The sequence below is a fragment of the Ursus arctos genome, unplaced genomic scaffold (genome assembly GCF_023065955.2).
Source record: "Ursus arctos isolate Adak ecotype North America unplaced genomic scaffold, UrsArc2.0 scaffold_26, whole genome shotgun sequence".
Taxonomy (NCBI): Eukaryota; Metazoa; Chordata; class Mammalia; order Carnivora; family Ursidae; genus Ursus; species Ursus arctos.
Genome location: NW_026622941.1, coordinates 11168888 through 11188561, shown reverse-complemented (window position 1 = coordinate 11188561; position 19674 = coordinate 11168888). Strand labels below are relative to the sequence as shown.

The 19674-nt window shown below is 40.9% G+C and overlaps 1 protein-coding gene and 1 long non-coding RNA gene across 2 annotated transcripts; both read left to right on the top strand.

Annotated features, from left to right (window-relative positions):
- Positions 1-10741: 10741 nt before the first annotated feature.
- LOC123001238 (uncharacterized) lies at positions 10742-15099 on the top strand. Its single transcript, XR_006409871.3, has 3 exons — positions 10742-10821; positions 10985-11235; positions 14561-15099. It is a non-coding gene; the product is annotated as an uncharacterized LOC123001238 (long non-coding RNA).
- Positions 15100-17436: 2337 nt separating this feature from the next.
- LOC113258075 (taste receptor type 2 member 20-like) lies at positions 17437-18392 on the top strand. The gene has a single exon (XM_026502798.3). The coding sequence runs from the start codon at positions 17437-17439 to the stop codon at positions 18352-18354; it is 918 nt and encodes a 305-aa protein (XP_026358583.3). The 3' UTR covers positions 18355-18392.
- The last annotated feature ends 1282 nt before the right edge of the window (positions 18393-19674 follow it).

Here is a 19674-nt window from a genome sequence, read left to right as displayed (position 1 = left end):
GAATAGGTTGTGTTGAATATGGTATGAGTTCTGAATACTATGTGAGTTTTCGGTAATAAAAAAAATACTTTATGCTATTTTTATATCACTTCTATATTCTAACGTTAAACTGGAAAAAAGCCCACTATTTTCCTTTGTACATGGACTACTCATTCAACAACCTGGTTTGTGATTTGTTTTTGAATATCTGTTAGGGGGCCCATATTATTATATTTGGTCTGTTCTAATTTTTAATTCCTCCCATCTTTAAGATCCATTCCTATTCATATTCTTCAGGTGTGTGTTGATACAAAATTAGCAAAATACTACAATTCTTTTGGTCTGTATTTTACCTTCTCATGCATCGCACTTTGTAGCTTAATACTCGGGGCCTTCTGGGCACTGAATATGGTTATAGGTCAGAGCACTGAGAGGAGGTACAGATCTGTCCTGGAGGATGAGTACTCCTCTACAAGGGAACCACCTCGGGGGAAGTCATTATAGGCTTTTGAGGTGAGGGAACACTAACCTCAGGGAGGAGGGAGGCTGCTTCATCTGACAAAGGAGGCTCAGCAGAATTGAGGGGTTCAAGGTTCCCCAGATGCTTTGAAATCCGCCCATACGTCCCCCTCCCAAATGATAGGATTGCACTTCTTTTTTTTTTTAAGATTTTATTTATTTATTCAACAGAGATAGAGACAGCCAGCGAGAGAGGGAACACAAGCAGGGGGAGTGGGAAAGGAAGAAGTAGGCTCATAGCGGAGGAGCCTGATGTGGGGCTTGATCCCATAACGCCGGGATCACGCCCTGAGCCGAAGGCAGATGCTTAACTGCTGTGCCACCCAGGCGCCCCAGGGATCTCACTTCTTTTTAACGGATGCCACAAACACAGGAGTTTGTGAGGTTGTAAACTCATCTTGCAACGCAATTAATCTGTTGCAGGATTTGATTTGGTTTGGTTTTCAGAAATTTCAGCCCTTCTGCTACCACAGATGAGTTTCTTTTATAACAGTCATAGCAAATCTCTGATCTTTTACCTAAACTCATCATTTTCATTTCTCAAGTTTTCCAGCACATTTCTTTTTTTGAGGAGGGGTGGCAGGAGAGGGAGAAAGAATTTTTTTTTTAAGATTTTTATTTTATTTTACTTTACTTTTTAAAGATTTTATTTATTTTTAGAGAAAGAGAGAGAGAGAAAGAGAGAGAGAGCATGAGCAGGGGGAGGGTCAGAGGCAGAGGGAGAGGGAGAAGCAGGCTCCTGGCCTGAGCCGAAGGCAGCTGCTTAACTGACTGAGCCACCCAGGTGCCTCTTATTTATTTATTTGAGAGAGAGAGAAAAAGAGTGAGAAAGGGAGAGTGAGTGAGCACAAGTGGGGGGAGGGGCAGAGGGCGAGAGAAAGGGAGAGAGAGAATCTTGAGCAGACTCCCTACTGAGGGCAGAGCCTGACATGGGGCTTGATCCCAAGACTCTGAGATCATGACTTGAGCTGAAATCAAGTCGGACACTCAACCGATTGAGCCACCTAGGCACCCCTTCCAGCAACATGTAGAAACAACCAACCAACCCCATTCTACTTCTTCTTTTCACTCATGTATTTGATGATAGCAGCTACTTGCTCACCTTGCCTTCTTCTATAGACACTTGATTATGGGAATCTATCTACAGATGATAATTTAAGTAACTATTGTCACTGCATGCCATGAATTACCGGTGTCCCCTTTACCATTGGAAAGAGGGTCAGGAACGACCTTAACTCTATCTTATGAGAAAAATAATTCCAGACAGCTCAGAGAACATATCCTAAAGGTTTGGTTTCTTGGAACTACTTCCATGACCAATTTTTGCATCATCAGCACTGTGAGTGTTATGGAATATGGGGTTTATACAGGGATTAGACCTTATACAATTGTGAAAGCTTATGAGGAAGTCTGTGACAGAAGGCTTTGCCTTTGTGTCAGGTTGTGGGTTGAAAGGCAAAGTAGGTCACGGTGTTGGCAGTTGGGAAGAAAATCTGGTTGTAAAGCAGAGAAGCAGGATAAACAGGACATAGCAGTAAAAACAGTAACCCTCGCAGAAAAACTGGACTTGGTGTTTGTTTCTAACTTGAACTTCACAAGGTGACGCACAGAGGAAGCTGTTGCCTTTGGCCATGTTTCTGTACAGACTTCCACACTGGGACACCAGTGGCTGGATGAGGCTGCCTAGTGGAACTGGACAAACTGCCGTCCTGACTGACGCTCCACGCTGGCAAATCAGTGACAGTGTGCTCAAACAATATCGCTTCTCGCCAAATTCAGCCATCTGTGTAAACACCCCACCTTCTCCTCCTACCCTCTCATTTGGAGTAACTTGTTTTGCTTAAGGTCTGGGAAACATCATAGAATCAATCAAAGACTTACCCAGAAAAATAAAGAGTGAACGGCTAGGGAAAAAAAGCACCCCAAAACCCCAAAAAACCAAATGCCCCAACAGGAAAAGTATGTAAAGATGCAAAGTTTGGGGGACATTTATTGGTAAAATATATTGCAACAACTAAAAAATGATACCCAGACTAGTCAAAGGCTCAGCAACATGGACACTCTCTTTCATATACTTCTGGTCAGAGTGTATAGTGGGATATTCCTTGTGGAGGAGAATTTAGTATAAATATGCATATAATTCAATCTGTATCTATCTACATACACATACACATTCGATACGCATGTGACCATATGTATTTGGTATATATTATGGTCCCAACTCTGAAAAGTTATCATAACAAAATAATTACAGATGTGCAAGGAGATTTAGTTCTACAGATGTGAATAGTTTATTAACATTAATACAAAAGTCTTTAAAAAGTTTTTAAAAAATATTTATTTATTTATTTGAGAGAGAGAGCATGTGCGTGCAAGCACGTGGGAGTAGGGGGAGCGACAGAGAAAGAAAGCCCTCAAGTAGACTCCCTGTCCAGCATGGAGCCCAACTCCTGGCTCCATCCTATGACCCATGAGATCATGACACTAGCAGAAACCAAGAGTTGGATACCTAACTGACTGAGCCGCCCAGGTGCCCCTAAAAAAGTTTCTTTATGTGTAAAAACATTATAATGCATCAATAAAGCAGACCCAAGATGGGTCACTTTGGCATAAAGATTACTTTGAGTTAAAAGTAATTAAAACCCAGGGGCGTCCAGTTGGCTTAGTTGGAGTGTACAACTCTTGATCTCAGGGTTGTGAGTTCAGGCCCCATGTTGGGTGTAGAGATTACTTAAAAATAAAATCTTAAAAAAAAGTGATTAAAACCCAGCAGATACAGGAAAAGCTCTCTGCCTCCCCCACAGCTGCCTAAATTTACATTGGAAAGGAGAGCCTGTACCAGGAAGAGAGCTATTAACAGAGACACCGCTTTACCCAAGGGACTTATCTGCAAAATAGGACAAGCTTGTTTTTCCAAACATCTCTTGCCTTCCTGCTAATGGCCTTCCTTGCCTTTGTGTCTTCAGACCCTTGCCCTCTCCTTAGCTCATATAATAAGATTCCTGTTGTCTCCTTGTCTTTGGAATCTCATGTCCCCTACCTATGCCTATTACATTTGATTTTCTCTTGATAGTCTCTCTTGTGTCAATTTGATTCCAAGCCCAACTAGAAGGACTATAAGGCAGAGGAAGTTCTTTCTTCCCATCAGTCTTCCTCACCTCCTCTGGTTGAAAAGATGTCACGTAAGGCCTGAGCTGCCATATTGCTGCATGATGTGGGGCAAACCGTTTAAATTCTGTGATCTTCAGTTGCACATTTTCAAAATAGAATGTTTTTCTATCTTTACTGAATGATGCATTTGAGAAGCAAATGTGATATAGAAGATAAAAATCCCTTGTAGTATATAAGCACATATCTAGAGATCAGTGATCAGTATTACTGTCATTATGCATGTAAAGATTATTCTGGTAAAAAATAACTTATTTCTTTTAAACTTCAATTACTGAGATTCGTTTTTGCCACATTTTCCCAGTTTATGTTATTTCTAGCCACCAACCTTCCTTTAGCTTAAGTAGAGATGAATTATCGGTGCTTTTTATTTGGTTTCTTTTTTTGGTGCTATAGTCAATGATGATGCTGATTGTGATATAAGTTTCCATCTTTTAATTCAATTTTCTACAACAATGTTTATTCTACAGACGGTTCTTAGAAATTCCTGTGTGGGGATTTTCACTTTTTTATGCATATTTTGGGGTAGGACAGAAGATAAACAATGAAAGAGAATCTCCATTTGCATCTAAGCAAACTAAATCTATTCTTTCCCTCATCTTAGAACATGAAAAGTCATAGGAGGCATTACTAAAAAGAAGAATTATCCACATTTGTTTGCAAGGAAATCATCAACTAAGACATTTTAAATGAACCGAAATGGGTTTCCCAATGTTCGCCGAGAACCAATATGATGATGGAAGCTGGTGTCTACTGAGATGAAATGGAAACCACGATAAAAACAAAGAAGTGCTACAAAGACTATTTGTTTTCAATCCATCAATTCATCAACAGTGATATTTGGGATGGTAATTTTTCACTCAGAAGAAGTGTCAAGCACACAACCTTTTTGGTTGTTGGAACTGTGGAATTCCTAACAGGTATTTGCAGAAATGGATGGATTGGAATAAGGAAGAGCATCAACTGGGTAGGAAGGAGGAAGATCAGCTTCATGAGTCTTACCCCCATCAGCCTGTCCATAACCAGAATATGTTTCTTGGGCATGATACTGACTCACTTCTACTGGTGCTCTCTGCAGATCCACATAGCACTGGTCAAATTGAAAAAATTGATATTCTTTTTGCATAATGATCAACCACTGCAGTGTCTGGTCTGACACCTGCCTTGGCATCTTCTATTTCCAGAATATAGCTACTTTTTCCCATCCTCTTTTTCTTTGGTTGAAGTGGAAAATTAATAGTCTTTCTCTGGGGTCTTTGCTCTTTTTTTTCCTTTTAGTTCCCAGTGATAGACCACATAATTCCTCTTATTTTCGATTTAGAATCAAGCAAGACATGGAAGATGGGTATGCACGAAACACAAACCATTATCTTCTCAGTGCTCATCAATGTTCAGGTGACCAGCCCCTTACCTTTTTCCAAAGCATCATTTCTTCTGTGACTTTCTTCTCTTTGGACACATATCAAGAGGATAGAGTTGAATATCACAGGGTACCAAGATCCTAACACTGAAGTTCATGTAAAAGCCCCGAAATGGTGACTTCTTTCTCTTTTTGATTTATCTTGTGCTGATGCTTACACAGGTTTCTGTTGCCAAACTGTTGTCAGGTGGACTGGGGAGACCCGTGCCCTGAGGCCTCCACCCTGCCTATCCTCAAGATGCCACTGAAGGCTCTTGGTCTCATCATGAGAAAGAATTCAAGGACAGACACAGCACAGTGGATGGATGAGTGGTACAATCAGGAAAGTTTGTTAAAGTGAAAGTACACTCTCGAGGTGTGAGAGCAGGTGAGAGACAGAGGACAGAGAGGAGAGAGAGGGGGTGAGAGAGGGAGAAAAGCTGGGGTTCTCTCTTTTAGTGACAGCTGTTAATAAGGGGTGGAATATTCATTACTTGAGGTGGGGATTTCTTGGAGGCAGGGTTTTACTTTTCTTCCTTGTTTGGTCAAAGGTTTCCAGCCGACTTTGTCAGCTCTCTGGGGCTTGTCTGGTTTCATCCAGCTTCTTGTAGCTTGCCTTTGGAACCCTGCCAGGACAGGCCTCTGGCTTTCCCAAGAGCTGGCCATGACTTCCTTGTTGCTGGTCTTCAGGCATCCCGTTACATCCTAACTAACTGCCTCTAACAAAATCCTGAAATCGGATTTGTCCCATGTGCAGTAAGCTGATGTCTGAGTCCCTGGGTTTGATGTAGAGAAAGTTTTATTATTAGAAGCAGTCCAATGAGTTAGGCTGGGGAACACTCTGAAATCTGCCTTGTCTTTGTTGAGCCAAGGGACAACTTACATGAGGCTAGCAAGGTATGTGGGAGTCAGGGCTGCAACTGCACGGGCCTTGAAACTTCTCAAGGGGAGGCTCAAAACTTTGAGATTTCAACATGTTTTGGACTTTAGGGGCTCTGCCCACGGGGTCTGGTGCATTACATGTTGACCTTATGTCTGCAAAACAGGCATTATGAGAACCCCTCCCTGGTTCCTGTAGCAAGTATCGGGGAGAAAAAGGAACAAAAACCAAGATTAGTAATCCTTGCAAGGCTGTGGAGGAATGGGCCTGTGTGTGGTACACAAGGTTACAAAGAAGGAAAAGCTTATCTAGTTGAAGGTTTACGTGAATAAAGGAGCGTGTACTTGGGTCCATTTTCCCTGTTAATTGAAAGTAACATTCCTGTGAAACTTTTTGGAAGCTGAAAAGGCATGAAGCAAAGAACCAATTGCCATTAATTTATATGGAAAAATTTTTGAGCATTCCTGACCCCCAAAATAACCTCTCTTCAGCTTTTCTGGTACCTCAGGATACATCTTGCTAAAAGATGCACAAAGTAAATGGAGATAAAACACAGATGGTCACAGACACAGTTCAAGGTTCTAGAGGCTGGAGGCTGAGATGCTGAGTGTGGCTCGGGGAAGGAGCTGGGCGGGTCTCCATCTCACTGCTGGGGGGGTGGTGAGTGCTGCCTCTATAATGATTTGCTGCAAAACAAATGCTGAATGCTATTTTCGCTTTGTGCCTTTTCTCATAAAAGCAAAATCCTCTTCGAATTTCACTAGGTTAGCGAAAAGAGGTGCTAATGTAGGTCTTTTGTAAAAGTGGCATAACCTGAACTTTCAAAAAACAGGGGATACTTGTAAGAGTTTACAGCCATTTATTGTCCCCTAACAAGCTGATATTGACATTTGGTAAATTAACAGCATCTGCTCATCTTATAGGCCATTCATTTATCCTAATTTTGGGAACTAGCACATTGAAACAGGCTGCTCATAGGATTTGGGGGCAGCTGAACTGCTTTCTAAAAGGAAGGAAGGAAAACTTAAACTCCATAATAAATGACACTTTTAAAAAGGAAGATAAGTATGTTAAGAACGTTTGGGGAGTTTAAAAAATCTATTCCTGTGTTTTCCCATTGGACTTTCTTGTACTCTAAAATGTATCCCTAGAATCAAATTCTTCCTATATGTCTAGAAATTATATATATATATATATACACACACACAGACACACACACACACACGCACACACACACATATATATATAAAATTATATGATTTACAATGTATTTCCAATTGCATGATTTTATAATAAGATCAGATGCTTTTTTAAATGTGCTGAATGACACCTGGGATGTAGACAAACTGTATTGTTCTTTAAAAATTGTCCATCAGCTCTACTTTCTACTTATTGTTATTTACAGAAAATTTTATTCCTAAGTGAGGAAAGTTTAAAAAGTAGGGTAATCCTGGGGGGAAAAGACTGGGGACCAAAAGGCAAATTTCCAAGCTGCAAGTTTTTTTGTTGTTTGTTTGGTTTTAGAATTCACCAATATTCCTCCCTCCCTCCCTCCCTCCCTACTACCCTCCCTTCCACTGGAGGAGAACTTCCCATTGCAGGATCTGAAACTTAAAACATGTAAATCGTGTCCTTATGCTGTGTTCTGTTTTTATATCTCAAGTTTCTCCTTGCATAGAGTTAATGAAATATTTTCGTTAACTTCAGCATTTGTGGTGATATGGAAACATTCCTACTTTGATCTAGAGAATATTAAAAGGGGAATATAGTAACATTGGTAAGTGTAGTATAACACATAGTATAAGGTTGGTTAGTAACAATGGTATGGTAACATTACTGAGAAACATAAAAATGGAAGATGTAAGAAAGATTCAAATCAAGGCCACTCTGTGGACCGTTCTATCAGAAAAACAGTTAAAGGCAGTATGTAAAGGTATTTTCTGCCATTATTTTAACCCATCTTCTAAGAAAACTTTTTGCAACATTTTATGTCTGCTGAATTACCCTGGGCTTACAGAAAACCCAAAAGAGCCTATTGTATGTACTCATTCAATTAAGTTTCTGAAACCTATTATACTTTGTGAATGCACACATTCTTTTTTTTTTTTTTTAAGATTTTATTTATTAGAGAGAGAGAGAGAGAGCACGAACAGGGGGAAGGGAAGAGGGAGAGAGAGAATTTCAGACTCCCCCCCTAAGCCTGGAACCTGACAAGGCGGTGGATTTCACAACCCTGAGATCGTGACCTGAGTGGAAATTAAGAGTTGGATGCTTAACTGACGCTGCCACCCAGGCACCCCTGCATATGTCCTTCTTGCATGCAACATTGAATATTTTTATAGCAGGCATCTTGACCTAACATAATGATCAGGAAAATCAGATTCTTTTTAACTGAACGAAACCAAATTACAACTTGATTGGTTACAGAAACTGACATCTGTCTTTTTGTTTTGTTTTGTTTTGTTTTGTTTTGTTTGTTTTTTAGGTCTTTATGTGGCAAACAAGAGTTGAATTTTTTCCCTCAATCATGAACAGGCAGCATTAAAAGAAAAAGTATCTTTATTCCTCTGTTCGTGGTAATGATTATGATGATAATGATAGTAGTTGGCAACATTTTTGAGCTTATTATGTCCAAGACATTTATTTAAGGATAAGCTTTAGCCCAAGGAATTCTCAAAAACATCCCCTATCAAAGTAGTTAATACTTGTCTCTATTTAATAGATACACAATTTAGAGGCGTAGTGGGTTGAAATAGCTTCCAGGTTAGCATGGTTTTACTTGTAAAGAAAATAAAGCTAAACTAATGAAACAAAACAGAACTAGAAATAACATAAGAAATGAAATACAAGTAAGAGTTCAAAACAAAACAAATAGAAAACCATGGTCACAATGAGAATTTTCTTGAAATGTAGATATACCCATTTTATTTTGTTTTTAAGAATATATTTATACTTTAATTTTTTTTTTAAAGATTTTATTTATTTGAAAGAGAGAGTGCACATGCATGAGCAGGGGAGGAGCAGAGGGAGAGGGAGAAACAGACTCCCTGCTGAGCAGGGAGCCAGATACAGACTCCATCCCAGGACCCTGAGATCATGACCTGAGCCAAAGGCAGTCACTTAACTGACTGAGCCACCCAGGTGCCCCAAGAATATAGTTATACTTTTAAAACAGGGCATGTCCATGTATGACTAATCAGCATGGTTGACACGGACCACGTCCACACTGGTGAGCTTTTGGGAATCATTTAATGTGCTAAGAGTAGTGCTATGCAGACAGGGAGAGTAAGAATCAATCACAGTGCTTTGGGGAGAGCAGTAGTGATGCACAGGATGGGTAAGGAAGCAGCCTCACCGTGGACTCTATAGCAGGAATAATTCCCCCATACTGCCATGTGCAAAGTTTCAAATCTCCCTGATGGAAATGGCCCAGCCCATCCAAGCAGCCTCCCAACTGGGCTGGCCACTGCAAGTGGTAGATGAATTCAGGCACTGTGTGCACAGGAATGGGGGGAGTGGACTCAGAAAAACTCAGAAGAAATAAGAGTTCGGAAATAAGCATATGTGTTCATTCACACATGCCCCCACAAAAGGCATTGTCTAACTTAATGACCAAAGGGCTTAAACATGGTTGTAAACACAGTATTATAGTTGGAATTCTTATCTGAAGAAACAGAACAACTCTATTCTAAACAGAGAAAGCATATATTAAAGATTGTGATGAGGGATAATTGGAAGAAAGACAGGCTGGGACAAGACCCCCCCCCCCAAGAGGAAACCACCCTTGAAAGGATTTCCACCACCCTGGAACCAGTCTCCCACCCTTTTGACAGATAGATGACAAAAGCCTGATTGGATAACAGGCACAGGGAGAGTTAATCAGATTAAAACAGCCCATAAAAATTAAACAGATTAATAAGCCCATTAAAACCCCTAGATGTAGAAACTCTAGTGGCAACCCTCTCGGCTCCCCTCCCTCTCTGGGAGTTTTGTTCCATCCCTTTACTACCGCTTAGTGAACCTTTGCTTTGCTGCCCACAACTCTGGTCTACCTCTTCATTCTTCGGAGCTGTGTGACCAAGAACCAAGGGAACTGAAGGAGAAAAAAATCCTGTAACAATTGGATAACTTGGAGAATCTATAGTCTAGCCAAAGAATGAGGTCAGGAGGCTGCCGCAGGCACCTACACTACCACAAATCACTGCAGATTTGATAGGGCGAAGTTGACACTGATGCCTATTGCAGAGAGAGTCAACACGTAAGCCTCACACTGCATAGACAACGGATGCTGATTTCACCAATATGGTGGCACTACCTTGCAGACTAGATTCTGTATAGTCTCTGTTTCTTTGCCTACTAGCTTCTATTTGATAAAGCCTCAGCTGTAATCTCACATATAATTTCAAAGAAGCCTGGGAAAGTGACTGTCTCAATGATTTTTTTTCCCCCTCAAATGAGTGTGGCAGACAGCCTTGAGCTGGCTTCCAGTGATTCAGCCTTCTGATTTGTGCCCTTAGATAACCTGTAACCTTGAGTATGAGGTAGACTTAGTAACTCCCTTCTAATGAACAAAATACAGTGAATGTGAAGGGCATAATGTTAAGTTATACCTGTATTAGGTGCTCGTTAAGGGCTGACTTGTGTCCCCCCAAAATTCACATGTACATCAGAGTGTGACTGTATTTGAAGGTAGGGCTCTGAAAAAGGTCATTAAGTTGAAATGGTTTCACTAGGGTGAGCCCTAATCAGATATGACCAGTGTCCTCCTAAGAAGAGATTAGAACACAGACGACACAGCCAGAGGATCAAGCATGTGAGGACACTGTGAGAAGGTGGCCGGTCGTCTGCAAGCCAAGGAGAGAGGCTTCTGATGAAAGTGAGCTTGCTGACACTTTGATCTTCCAGTCTGGAAGATCTTCCAGTCTTCCGGTCTCCAGAATTATGAGAAAATAAATTCCTGCTTTTTAAAGCCACCAAGTCTGGTGGTATTTTGTTATGGCAGCCTAACAAACTAATATAGCTGCTCTCTGTTTCCTCAGACTCAGGGAAGCCAGATGCCATATTGTGAGCTGCCCCATGAAGAGGACTATAAGGCAAGAAACCTGATCTCTGGTCAACAGCCAGGGAATCCCTCAAACCTGCCAAGAACCAAGTGCGTGGGCCTGGAAGTGCATCAGCCGCCAGCTGAGCCTCGAGATGACGGATAATTTGACGTCAGCCCTGTGAGAATCCTTGAGTCATTGGCATCTAGCGAAGCTGTGCCCAGATTCCTGCCCACAGGAATTGTGAGGTAACGTGGTAATAACTAAGTGTTGTTTTAGGTTGCCAAGGTCTACAGGGGGTTAATTTGTTACGCAGCGGTACATGATGAATACAATGGAGATAGATCTCACAGTGTGTGTGCTATCAGTCAGGGCTGAACCACAGGAGCGGAACCAGTAGGATTTATTACCTGGAATTATCTTACAGGACCGTGGGGTCTGGCTGAGCGCTCTCTGCCAGGCTGCCTAATGTTTGAATCCAAAGTCAAGTGGCTGGCGGTTAGGAAGGGATGATCGCAAACGGACTAGAACCCCACGAGCATGAGCTAGAACTCTGTAAGGATGGACTGAAACTGTGTCTATTTCTCATTGTGCTGACTTTGGAGACTAGGGTATCTAGTGCAGAAGCTGGGGCCATTTGTCATGAAGCCAAACGTCCACAACTGGTCCAGAGTGACAGACATTGAAAGGGATCCAGAGGGAAGGGAGAGCAATTGCAGGCACAGCTGCCACTTCATGTCAGCGAGGTGAATCAGCAACAAGAAAGCGAGTGCTCATGTTCCAAATGTGGAAATATTTCACAGGCTTTCTTTCCTTCTGCTGCTTGGAGTCTCTTAACCCCTGGGAGGGCAGTCTATCTGATTAAGTCAGGCGCCTGGATAACCTCTCTGATAACTAAAAATCAATTGATTTGAGACCTTAATTACATCTGAAGAATCCTTTCTTAGGATCTAGTGCCTTGGCTAGTGTCTGAACGGATAGTAGGAAAAAGGTGTGTGTATGCTATAGATGGCAGTTGGCCTCCCCCTGCCCTTTAGCTCTCCTGAGAGGATCTCCCTTGGAGGACACCGTAAGCACAAACATTCTAGAAAGAACATTCTAGAAAATGCCTCATGGCACATCAAAAACCCATGTCAGAAGCTTTCATAATTTCAAGGGAGGCTGGGAAAATGTTTCAACTTAGTTCTTTAAAATTAGAGATCGATATAATAAGGCATGATTCCAGGAATGGGATCCAGTTTTTGGGTGACTGAAGAGAATGACAACTGTTCAATGTAGTCTGATTCTTCAGCTCCCCAACATTCACATTTACCCCACATTTAAAATTGACAAAAAAAATCCCTGCTCCCATCTAAAAAAAGCAGCTATCCCTCACTATATTAGGTGCTTATTTTTCATTACAGATCATCTGAGACTTAGTAGCTTAAAATAGCAATAATCACTATCCCCTCTTGGTTACTAAGAGTCAGGAATTCAGGAGTGACTCAGCTGCATGGTTCTGGCACCGAGTCTCTTATGAGCCTGCTGGAGTCATGGTGATGGCCTCTTCCAGGTGCCTGCACTAGGAAGACTCCAAAAGCTGGGGCCTGGAAGAGCTCATGCATCCCAACTCCGCTTCTCTTTGGTTTTTCCAATGGTGCCTCCAGCATTGTGACTCAAGGCTTCAAAGGCAAATGTCCCAAGATGACTGGCTTTTTAAACCTCGTCTGGCAAGTTAACCAGTGTCCGTTCTGGGACATGCTATTTACCGAAGCAAACCACTGAGGCCCATATTGAAGGGTAGGGGAATTACACTCCACCTATTTATGTAAGCTGTGTCAAAGCATTTGGTCATATTTCCAACCACCGAACTTGTAGTTCCAAAAATGGGGTCTTGTTTCATCCTGATCCAAATCCCTGATCTCTGGACAATGCCAGTTCTTCCCTTATTTCCATCATGATTCTTCTCCATAATTTATAATTTGTAGACTAAACTGTAAAACTAATGATCACTAATCTATCTTTATTTATTTATTTTGTTTTATTTAAATTCAAGTTAGTTAACATATAGTGTATTATTAATTTTCAGGTAGAATTTAGTGATTTATTGGTTGTATAAAACACCCAGTGCTCACTATATCAAGTGCCCTCCTTAATGCCCATCACGCAGTGATCCCATCCTTCCACCCACCTCCTCTCCAGCAGCCCACAGTTTGTTCTCTATAGCTCACAGTCTCTTATGGTTTGTCTCCCTCTCTGTTTTTAACTTATTTTATTTTTTATTCCTTTCCTCTATGTTCATCTGTTTTGTTTCTTAAATTCCACATATGAGTGAAATCATATTGTAATTGTCTTTCTCTGTCTGATTTATTTCACTTAGCATAATACCCTCCAGTTCCAGCCATGTCATCGCAAATGCTAAGATTTCACTTTTTTGATGGCTGTGTAATATTCCATTGTATATATGTACCACATCTTCTTTATCCATCTGTCAATGAACATCTGGGCTCTTTCCATAGTTTGACTATTGTGGACATTGCTGCCATAAACATTGGGGTGCATGCAAACACACATTTATTATCTCATAGCTTTTTTTGGGTCAGGAGTCTTGCCAAGGCTTAGCTGTGTTCTCAGCTTCAGGATCTCACCAAGTGAAAATCAACATTTTGATGATACTGTATTCTCATCTGCAAGCTTGACTGAAGAATCCACTCCCAGCTTCATATGGGTTGTTGGCAGAATTCATTTTCTCCTGGCCCTTTCCATAGGCACTTCATCACATGACTGCTTACTTCTTTAAGGCCAGCAAGAGTCTCTCACTCAGTGGAGGCCCAGCCACTCTTTTGAAGCTTAATCTGATTACATCAAGCCCATGAAAGACATTATCCCTTTTAACGAACTCAGAATTAGGGATTTGGGGTCTTAGGTATCTGCAACATCCCTTCGTGCTGGCCATATTCTGCAGGCTAGAAATAAGAACAAGTCCTGCCCATACTTAAGGGGAGGGAATGATACAGGGTGTGAACATTGTGGGGAACAAAAGTTTTCAATTTTGACACAGTCCAATTTATTAGCTTATTAATTGTATGAATCATGCTTTTGATGTTGTATCTAAAAGTCTTCCTGACTCAAGTTTACAAAACTTATGTTTTTTTCTAAAGTTTATAGTTGTTCCTCTTACATTTAGATTCTGTGATCAATTTTGAGTTAATTTTGTGTCCTGTATGAAATAAAGGTCTAAATTTATCTCTACGAATGTGGATATTTAACTGTTCCAACTTCATTTGTGGATACAAAAGGAAGATCATTTCCCCCCTTGATTGCCTTGACATCTTTTTGAATTCATTTGTAACAGCACTCCAGCTGGTCTTAAGGGTTCACTTGCTTCGAGTTAACACCCTCCTTCCTTACTGACTTAAGGCTCTTGATCTGTGAAAGAACTAATTTGCTTTTCTTGAGATTTGCAGGCCACTGGCCTTGGAGAGTGGAGGACTGGAGCTTTCCAGGCCACCATAGCCAGCAAGTCTGTTTGAAGCCGCCTCGGCTTTCTGATTAGCCTAGCAATTTTTTAACAAAATGTTTTTCTTCTTTTAGGTCGCACAAATGATTTTACTGAACTTCTTTTGTGTCCCTGGAGACCTCGCCCTCCTTTGCAGAAAGAACAGAGTCCTCCTACACGTCATGACACAAGAACCGGACCATCCTGCACGACCCCCTTGCACTGAGATTTCATGTGTAGCTGGCATCATGGAATCTGCACAAAATCAAGAAATGTTGCAGGACACTGCACTCCTTTTGCGGAGTAACTACCTTAAACCCCTTGAAAAACCCCTGGGCCAGGCAGAACTCTCTGAGTTGGCTTTGAACAAGAATCTGCCTTCTCCCCAGGTTGCCAGCCTCCTGAATAAAGCTTATGTCCCTTTCCAAACAAAAATTTCTCTCTTGAGGGGCCCCTGGGTGGCTCAGTTGGTTAAGCATCTGACCCCTGATTTCAGCTCAGGTCATGAGCTCAAGGTTGTGAGATTGAGTTCTGCGTCGTGCTCCATGCTCAGCAGGGAGTCTGCTTGAGATTCTCTCCCTCCCCCTTTGCCTCTCCCTGCTGCACATGCGTGCTCTCTCTCAAATAAGTAAGTAAAAACCTTAAAAAAAAATAAAACAAAAAAAAATCTCATCTCTTGAGTAACGGCCTTTCTTTTTTTTTTTTTTTAATTTTATTTATTTGACAGAGAGAGACAGCCAGCGAGAGAGGGAACACAAGCAGGGGGAGTGGGAGAGGAAGAAGCCGGCTTCCCAGTGGAGGAGCCTGAGGTGGGGCTCAATCCCAGGACTCTGGGATCATGCCCTGAGCCGAAGGCAGACGCTTAACAACCGAGCCACCCAGGTGCCCCTTGAGTAATGGCCTTTCGAGCGACAGGCAGCCCAACTGGGTTCGGTAACAAATTGACCATAACGTAAATATTGGTCTGGACTCTCAATTGTGTTTCATTAATATATATCAATCTATCTGCATGAGAATACTGCAGTATCTTGATTAATACAGCTTAGTAGCAAGCTTTGGCACTAGGAACTGAAATCCTCCAAATTTGTTCTTTTTTTAAAAAAAAATCCTTTTGGCTCTTCTGGGGGCTTTGCATTTCCATATATATTTTAGACATAGTTTTTCACTTTCTGTGAATAGAGCCTGCTGGGGGATTTGATAGGAATTGCACTGAATATATAGATCATCTCTTTACCTGAAAAGACTCTCTGTTCCAGATTTTAGTTCGGTTGGTCCTCCCTTCTTGCACAGCTTTATGATGAACTTAAAACATAATTTTGGCAATTTATTCTCCTTATCCTGTTTGTTATAGGAGGGAATCTGTCCTTTTTTAATTTGCTACATTCTACTCCTTTTTTTTTTTAAAGATTTTATTTATTTATTTGACAGAGATAGAGACAGCCAGCCAGAGAGGGAACACAAGCAGGGGGAGTGGGAGAGGAAGAAGCAGGCTCATAGGGGAGGAGCCTGATGTGGGGCTTGATCCCATAACGCCGGGATCACGCCCTGAGCCGAAGGCAGACGCTTAACTTCTGTGCCACCCAGGCGCCCCTGCTACATTCTACTCCTAAATGGAAGTTACAGTAGGTTAGCTTTAGTGTATCAAACAGCACTGGAACGAATGACTAAGGAACAACATTTCCTGCCCTTTCTGTACCAGACAGGCAAGATGGAAGACGGTATACAAACTCCTCGCAAAGACCACTGGGAAAGCTATGTCATCACTACCTGCATTTTATTGATGATTACACTGAAGCAGAGAGTAGTTTTAGGCAGCGTCCAAGACCACACACGCTGGGTTTCTCGTCCTGGCAGTCCGGCTCAAGATTGTCAGCTAAAAACAGTTACCACAAAAACAATCTGAATGACATTCAAGGTTAAAGGTTGATTTTAACATCTATTAATCTTAAAAAAGAAGTTATCAAAAATGAATTAAACAGAGAAAACAAAATTGAATATTCATACATGGAAAATACTAGAATTGGCAATGGAAAACGCATGTTCTTTTGAAATGGCCAAAAATGTTTATAAAATTCTTGAATATTTTAACTAAATATCAATATTTAAATATAAAATAGACTCATAGAAGAACTTTATCTAAGGCCTAAGCATGAGAGAGATATCTGGTAGCTATTAATAATGGGTGGAAAAGCCTGCATGGGAGAAAGTGAAGATTTAAACTGGGATGATCTCCTGACACTGGTTTTACATTTTGGAAATAATAGGACAGTAATTCCATCCATGAGATGCATACGTATTTGTGTGAGTTTGTGTGTGTGTGTGTGTGTGTGTGTGTGTGAGTGCTTAGGAACTTGTAAATAAATAAACTTTTAAAGTATTAGTTATTAGAGAGAATTGTCTTTTCTGGATGCTTTTGATAGGAAAAGCTTGAATTCTTCCTGTATAAATCTGGCATTAAAAAAGCAATAATAAGTCCGTAGCCCTGTAGATCCTAGCTATGACCCAGCTCCATGAAATAGTTTGGACATTCACTGTTTGTTCTGTGTATTGGGTTTTTAAATTTTACTACCTCACGACTAAAGTTGGTGAACACAAATTATGGAAAGGTTAAACAAGGAAAAAAATTGCAAAACAATATGTCCTTATTTGCATGTTAGCAAATGTGACCCCAGCTTTCACTTCGACAGCAGTTATGAAATAATTCAGCCCACAGCAAGGACACACAGTGTGTGAATGGGAGTCAATTTAGCTATTTGGGAATAACAATGTTTTTCATCAAGACAGCTTTGAGCTCATCTATTAGCATACCCTGGTGCTTTCCTGCTTGACATTGGTCACAGAATTTAAAAGAAACAAGAACTTTACTGCACACTCAGAGATCGGCAGCCTATAGAACGTAAGGTCAGAATATTCAAGGAATCACAGCCAGGGACATTAGACTTGGCTTTCTGGTTCGTTTTTCTTTCTAGACATGCTAACATTACTATCGGGCCTTTTTCTCATCCTCATAATAACAGTATTTGTTCTAGGAAATTTTGCCAATGGCTTCATAGCAGTGGTGAACTGCACTGACTGGGTCAAGAGACAAAAGATGTCCTCAGCTGATCGAATTCTGACTGCTCTGGCGATCTCCAGAATCAGTTTCCTCTGGGTAATGTTAGTGAACTGGTATGCAGCCGTGTTGAATCCAGCTTCATTTAGCTTAGAAGCAAGACTTCTTGTTCATGTTGCGTGGGCGGCAAGCAATCATTTTAGCGTCTGGCTTGCTACTAGCCTCAGTGTATTTTATTTGTTCAAAATAGCCAATTTCTCTAGCCTTATTTTTCTTCGCCTAAAGTGGAGAGTTAAAAGTGTAGTTGTTGTGATCCTGTTGGGGTCTTTGTTCTTTTTGGTTTTTCAGATTGCTGTGGTAAGCATGTATGTTAAAATTCAGATGAAGGAATATGAAGGAAACGTCACCAGGCAGACCAAATTGGGGAGCATTTTACACCTTTCAAGTATGACTATATTCACACTATCGAACTTTGTACCCTTTGCTATATCCCTGACATCTTTTCTGCTATTAATCTTTTCCCTGAGGAAACATCTCAAGAGGATGCAATCCAGTGGTAGAAGATCGCAAGATCCCAGCACTAAGATCCACATAAGAGCCATGCAGACTGTGATCTCCTTTCTCTTCGTATTAGTAGGTTACTTCCTGGCTCTCATTGTCACCATCTGGAGCTCTAAGTGGTTGCCAAACAAGTTGATCCTCCTGCTTTGCAAGGCTATTGGAATCATGTATCCCTCAAGCCACTCATTTATCCTGATTTGGGGAAACAAGAAGCTGAGAGAGGCCCTTCTGTCATTCCTGTGGCAGCTGAGGTGCTGGCTGAACGAAAGAATATAAGAGGAGCCTTTTGTGTCTTCTAGGAGAAAACAAGTGGATGGAGTCTATAACATTTTATACTTTTTTTACCTCTTTTTCTAATGCGTATATAATTGAGTAATTTCTAAAGGTTTACCTAGAAAAGTCTTTTACCTAAGCATATCACAAAAATTATATGTGTGTGTATTTATGGAAAATATAAGAAAGATTATAAGATTAGCATATCATTAACCCACTTTTTGCAGGTAAGCAATCTAATTATACAAAATATTGTTAAGAAATTCCTCAAGATTATGGGGGCGCCTGGGTGGCACAGCGGTTAAGCGTCTGCCTTCAGCTCAGGGCGTGATCCGGGCGTCATGGGATCGAGCCCCACATCAGGCTCCTCTGCTATGAGCCTGCTTCTTCCTCTCCCACTCCTCCTGCTTGTGTTCCCTCTCTCGCTGGCTGTCTCTATCTCTGTCAAATAAAAAAAAAAAATTCCTCAAGATTATGAAGCAATGTGCATTCCATATACACGTTCTATGTATCTTTTTCCAGTTGAAGAATTTATGATCTATATTTATGCATTTTCCCAAGCTGACAACCTACTCTCAGGAAATCATTGCTATTTCCCATCATATGTACCACAGTATTTAGATTTTATTGTTTGAATCTTCAATCTTTTGGGCAGTAATGATATTCAACTGTAAATCACACATTGAGGATGAATATTTGGGGGTAGATATTATTCCGTCATGAATTCTTCTTGGTTAACAGAAAGCCATCAGAGCTATTATTAGAAAAAGATGCACACAATAAAATTCAAGAGTGACAAATATATTTAGAATACATTTTATGTATGTGTACAGTAAACAGTTCTAAAGAAAGCGAGATTTAATACAAGTAGGTAAAATCTTGGATGAAAAATCAAGTTCTACGATAGGAATGAGGTAGAAAAAAAATGAGCATGACTTGCTTTCAATGCTTTTATGCTCCCATATGCAGCTAGGAGAGTTTTTGAACGATGACCTTTTTGGAAGTTGAGATCTGAAGTCAAATTGTTCAGTTCTCATCTTTGAATCTCTGAATTGTGAATCATTTTTCCCCTCTTGCTACCTAAAAGTTTCTTTTAAGCTTCAGATAACAAGACTCATATCTACCTTGTCTCAAAAATATGGTCATTATAAGAAGAGTAAAAATTTATGGTACTAGGATGCCTGGGTGGCTCAGTCAGTTCAAGGTCTGCCTTTGGCTCAGGTCATGATCCCAGGGTTCTGGGATCAAGGTCTGCATTGGACTCCCTGCTCAGTGGGGAGTCTGCTTCTCCCTCTGCCTGCTTCTCCCCTTGCTTGTGCTTGC

What these genes read in the sequence shown, in the direction of transcription:
- LOC113258075 (XM_026502798.3), top strand. Translation starts at nt 17,437, where the DNA reads ATGCTAACATTACTATCGGGCCTTTTTCTCATCCTCATAATAACAGTA.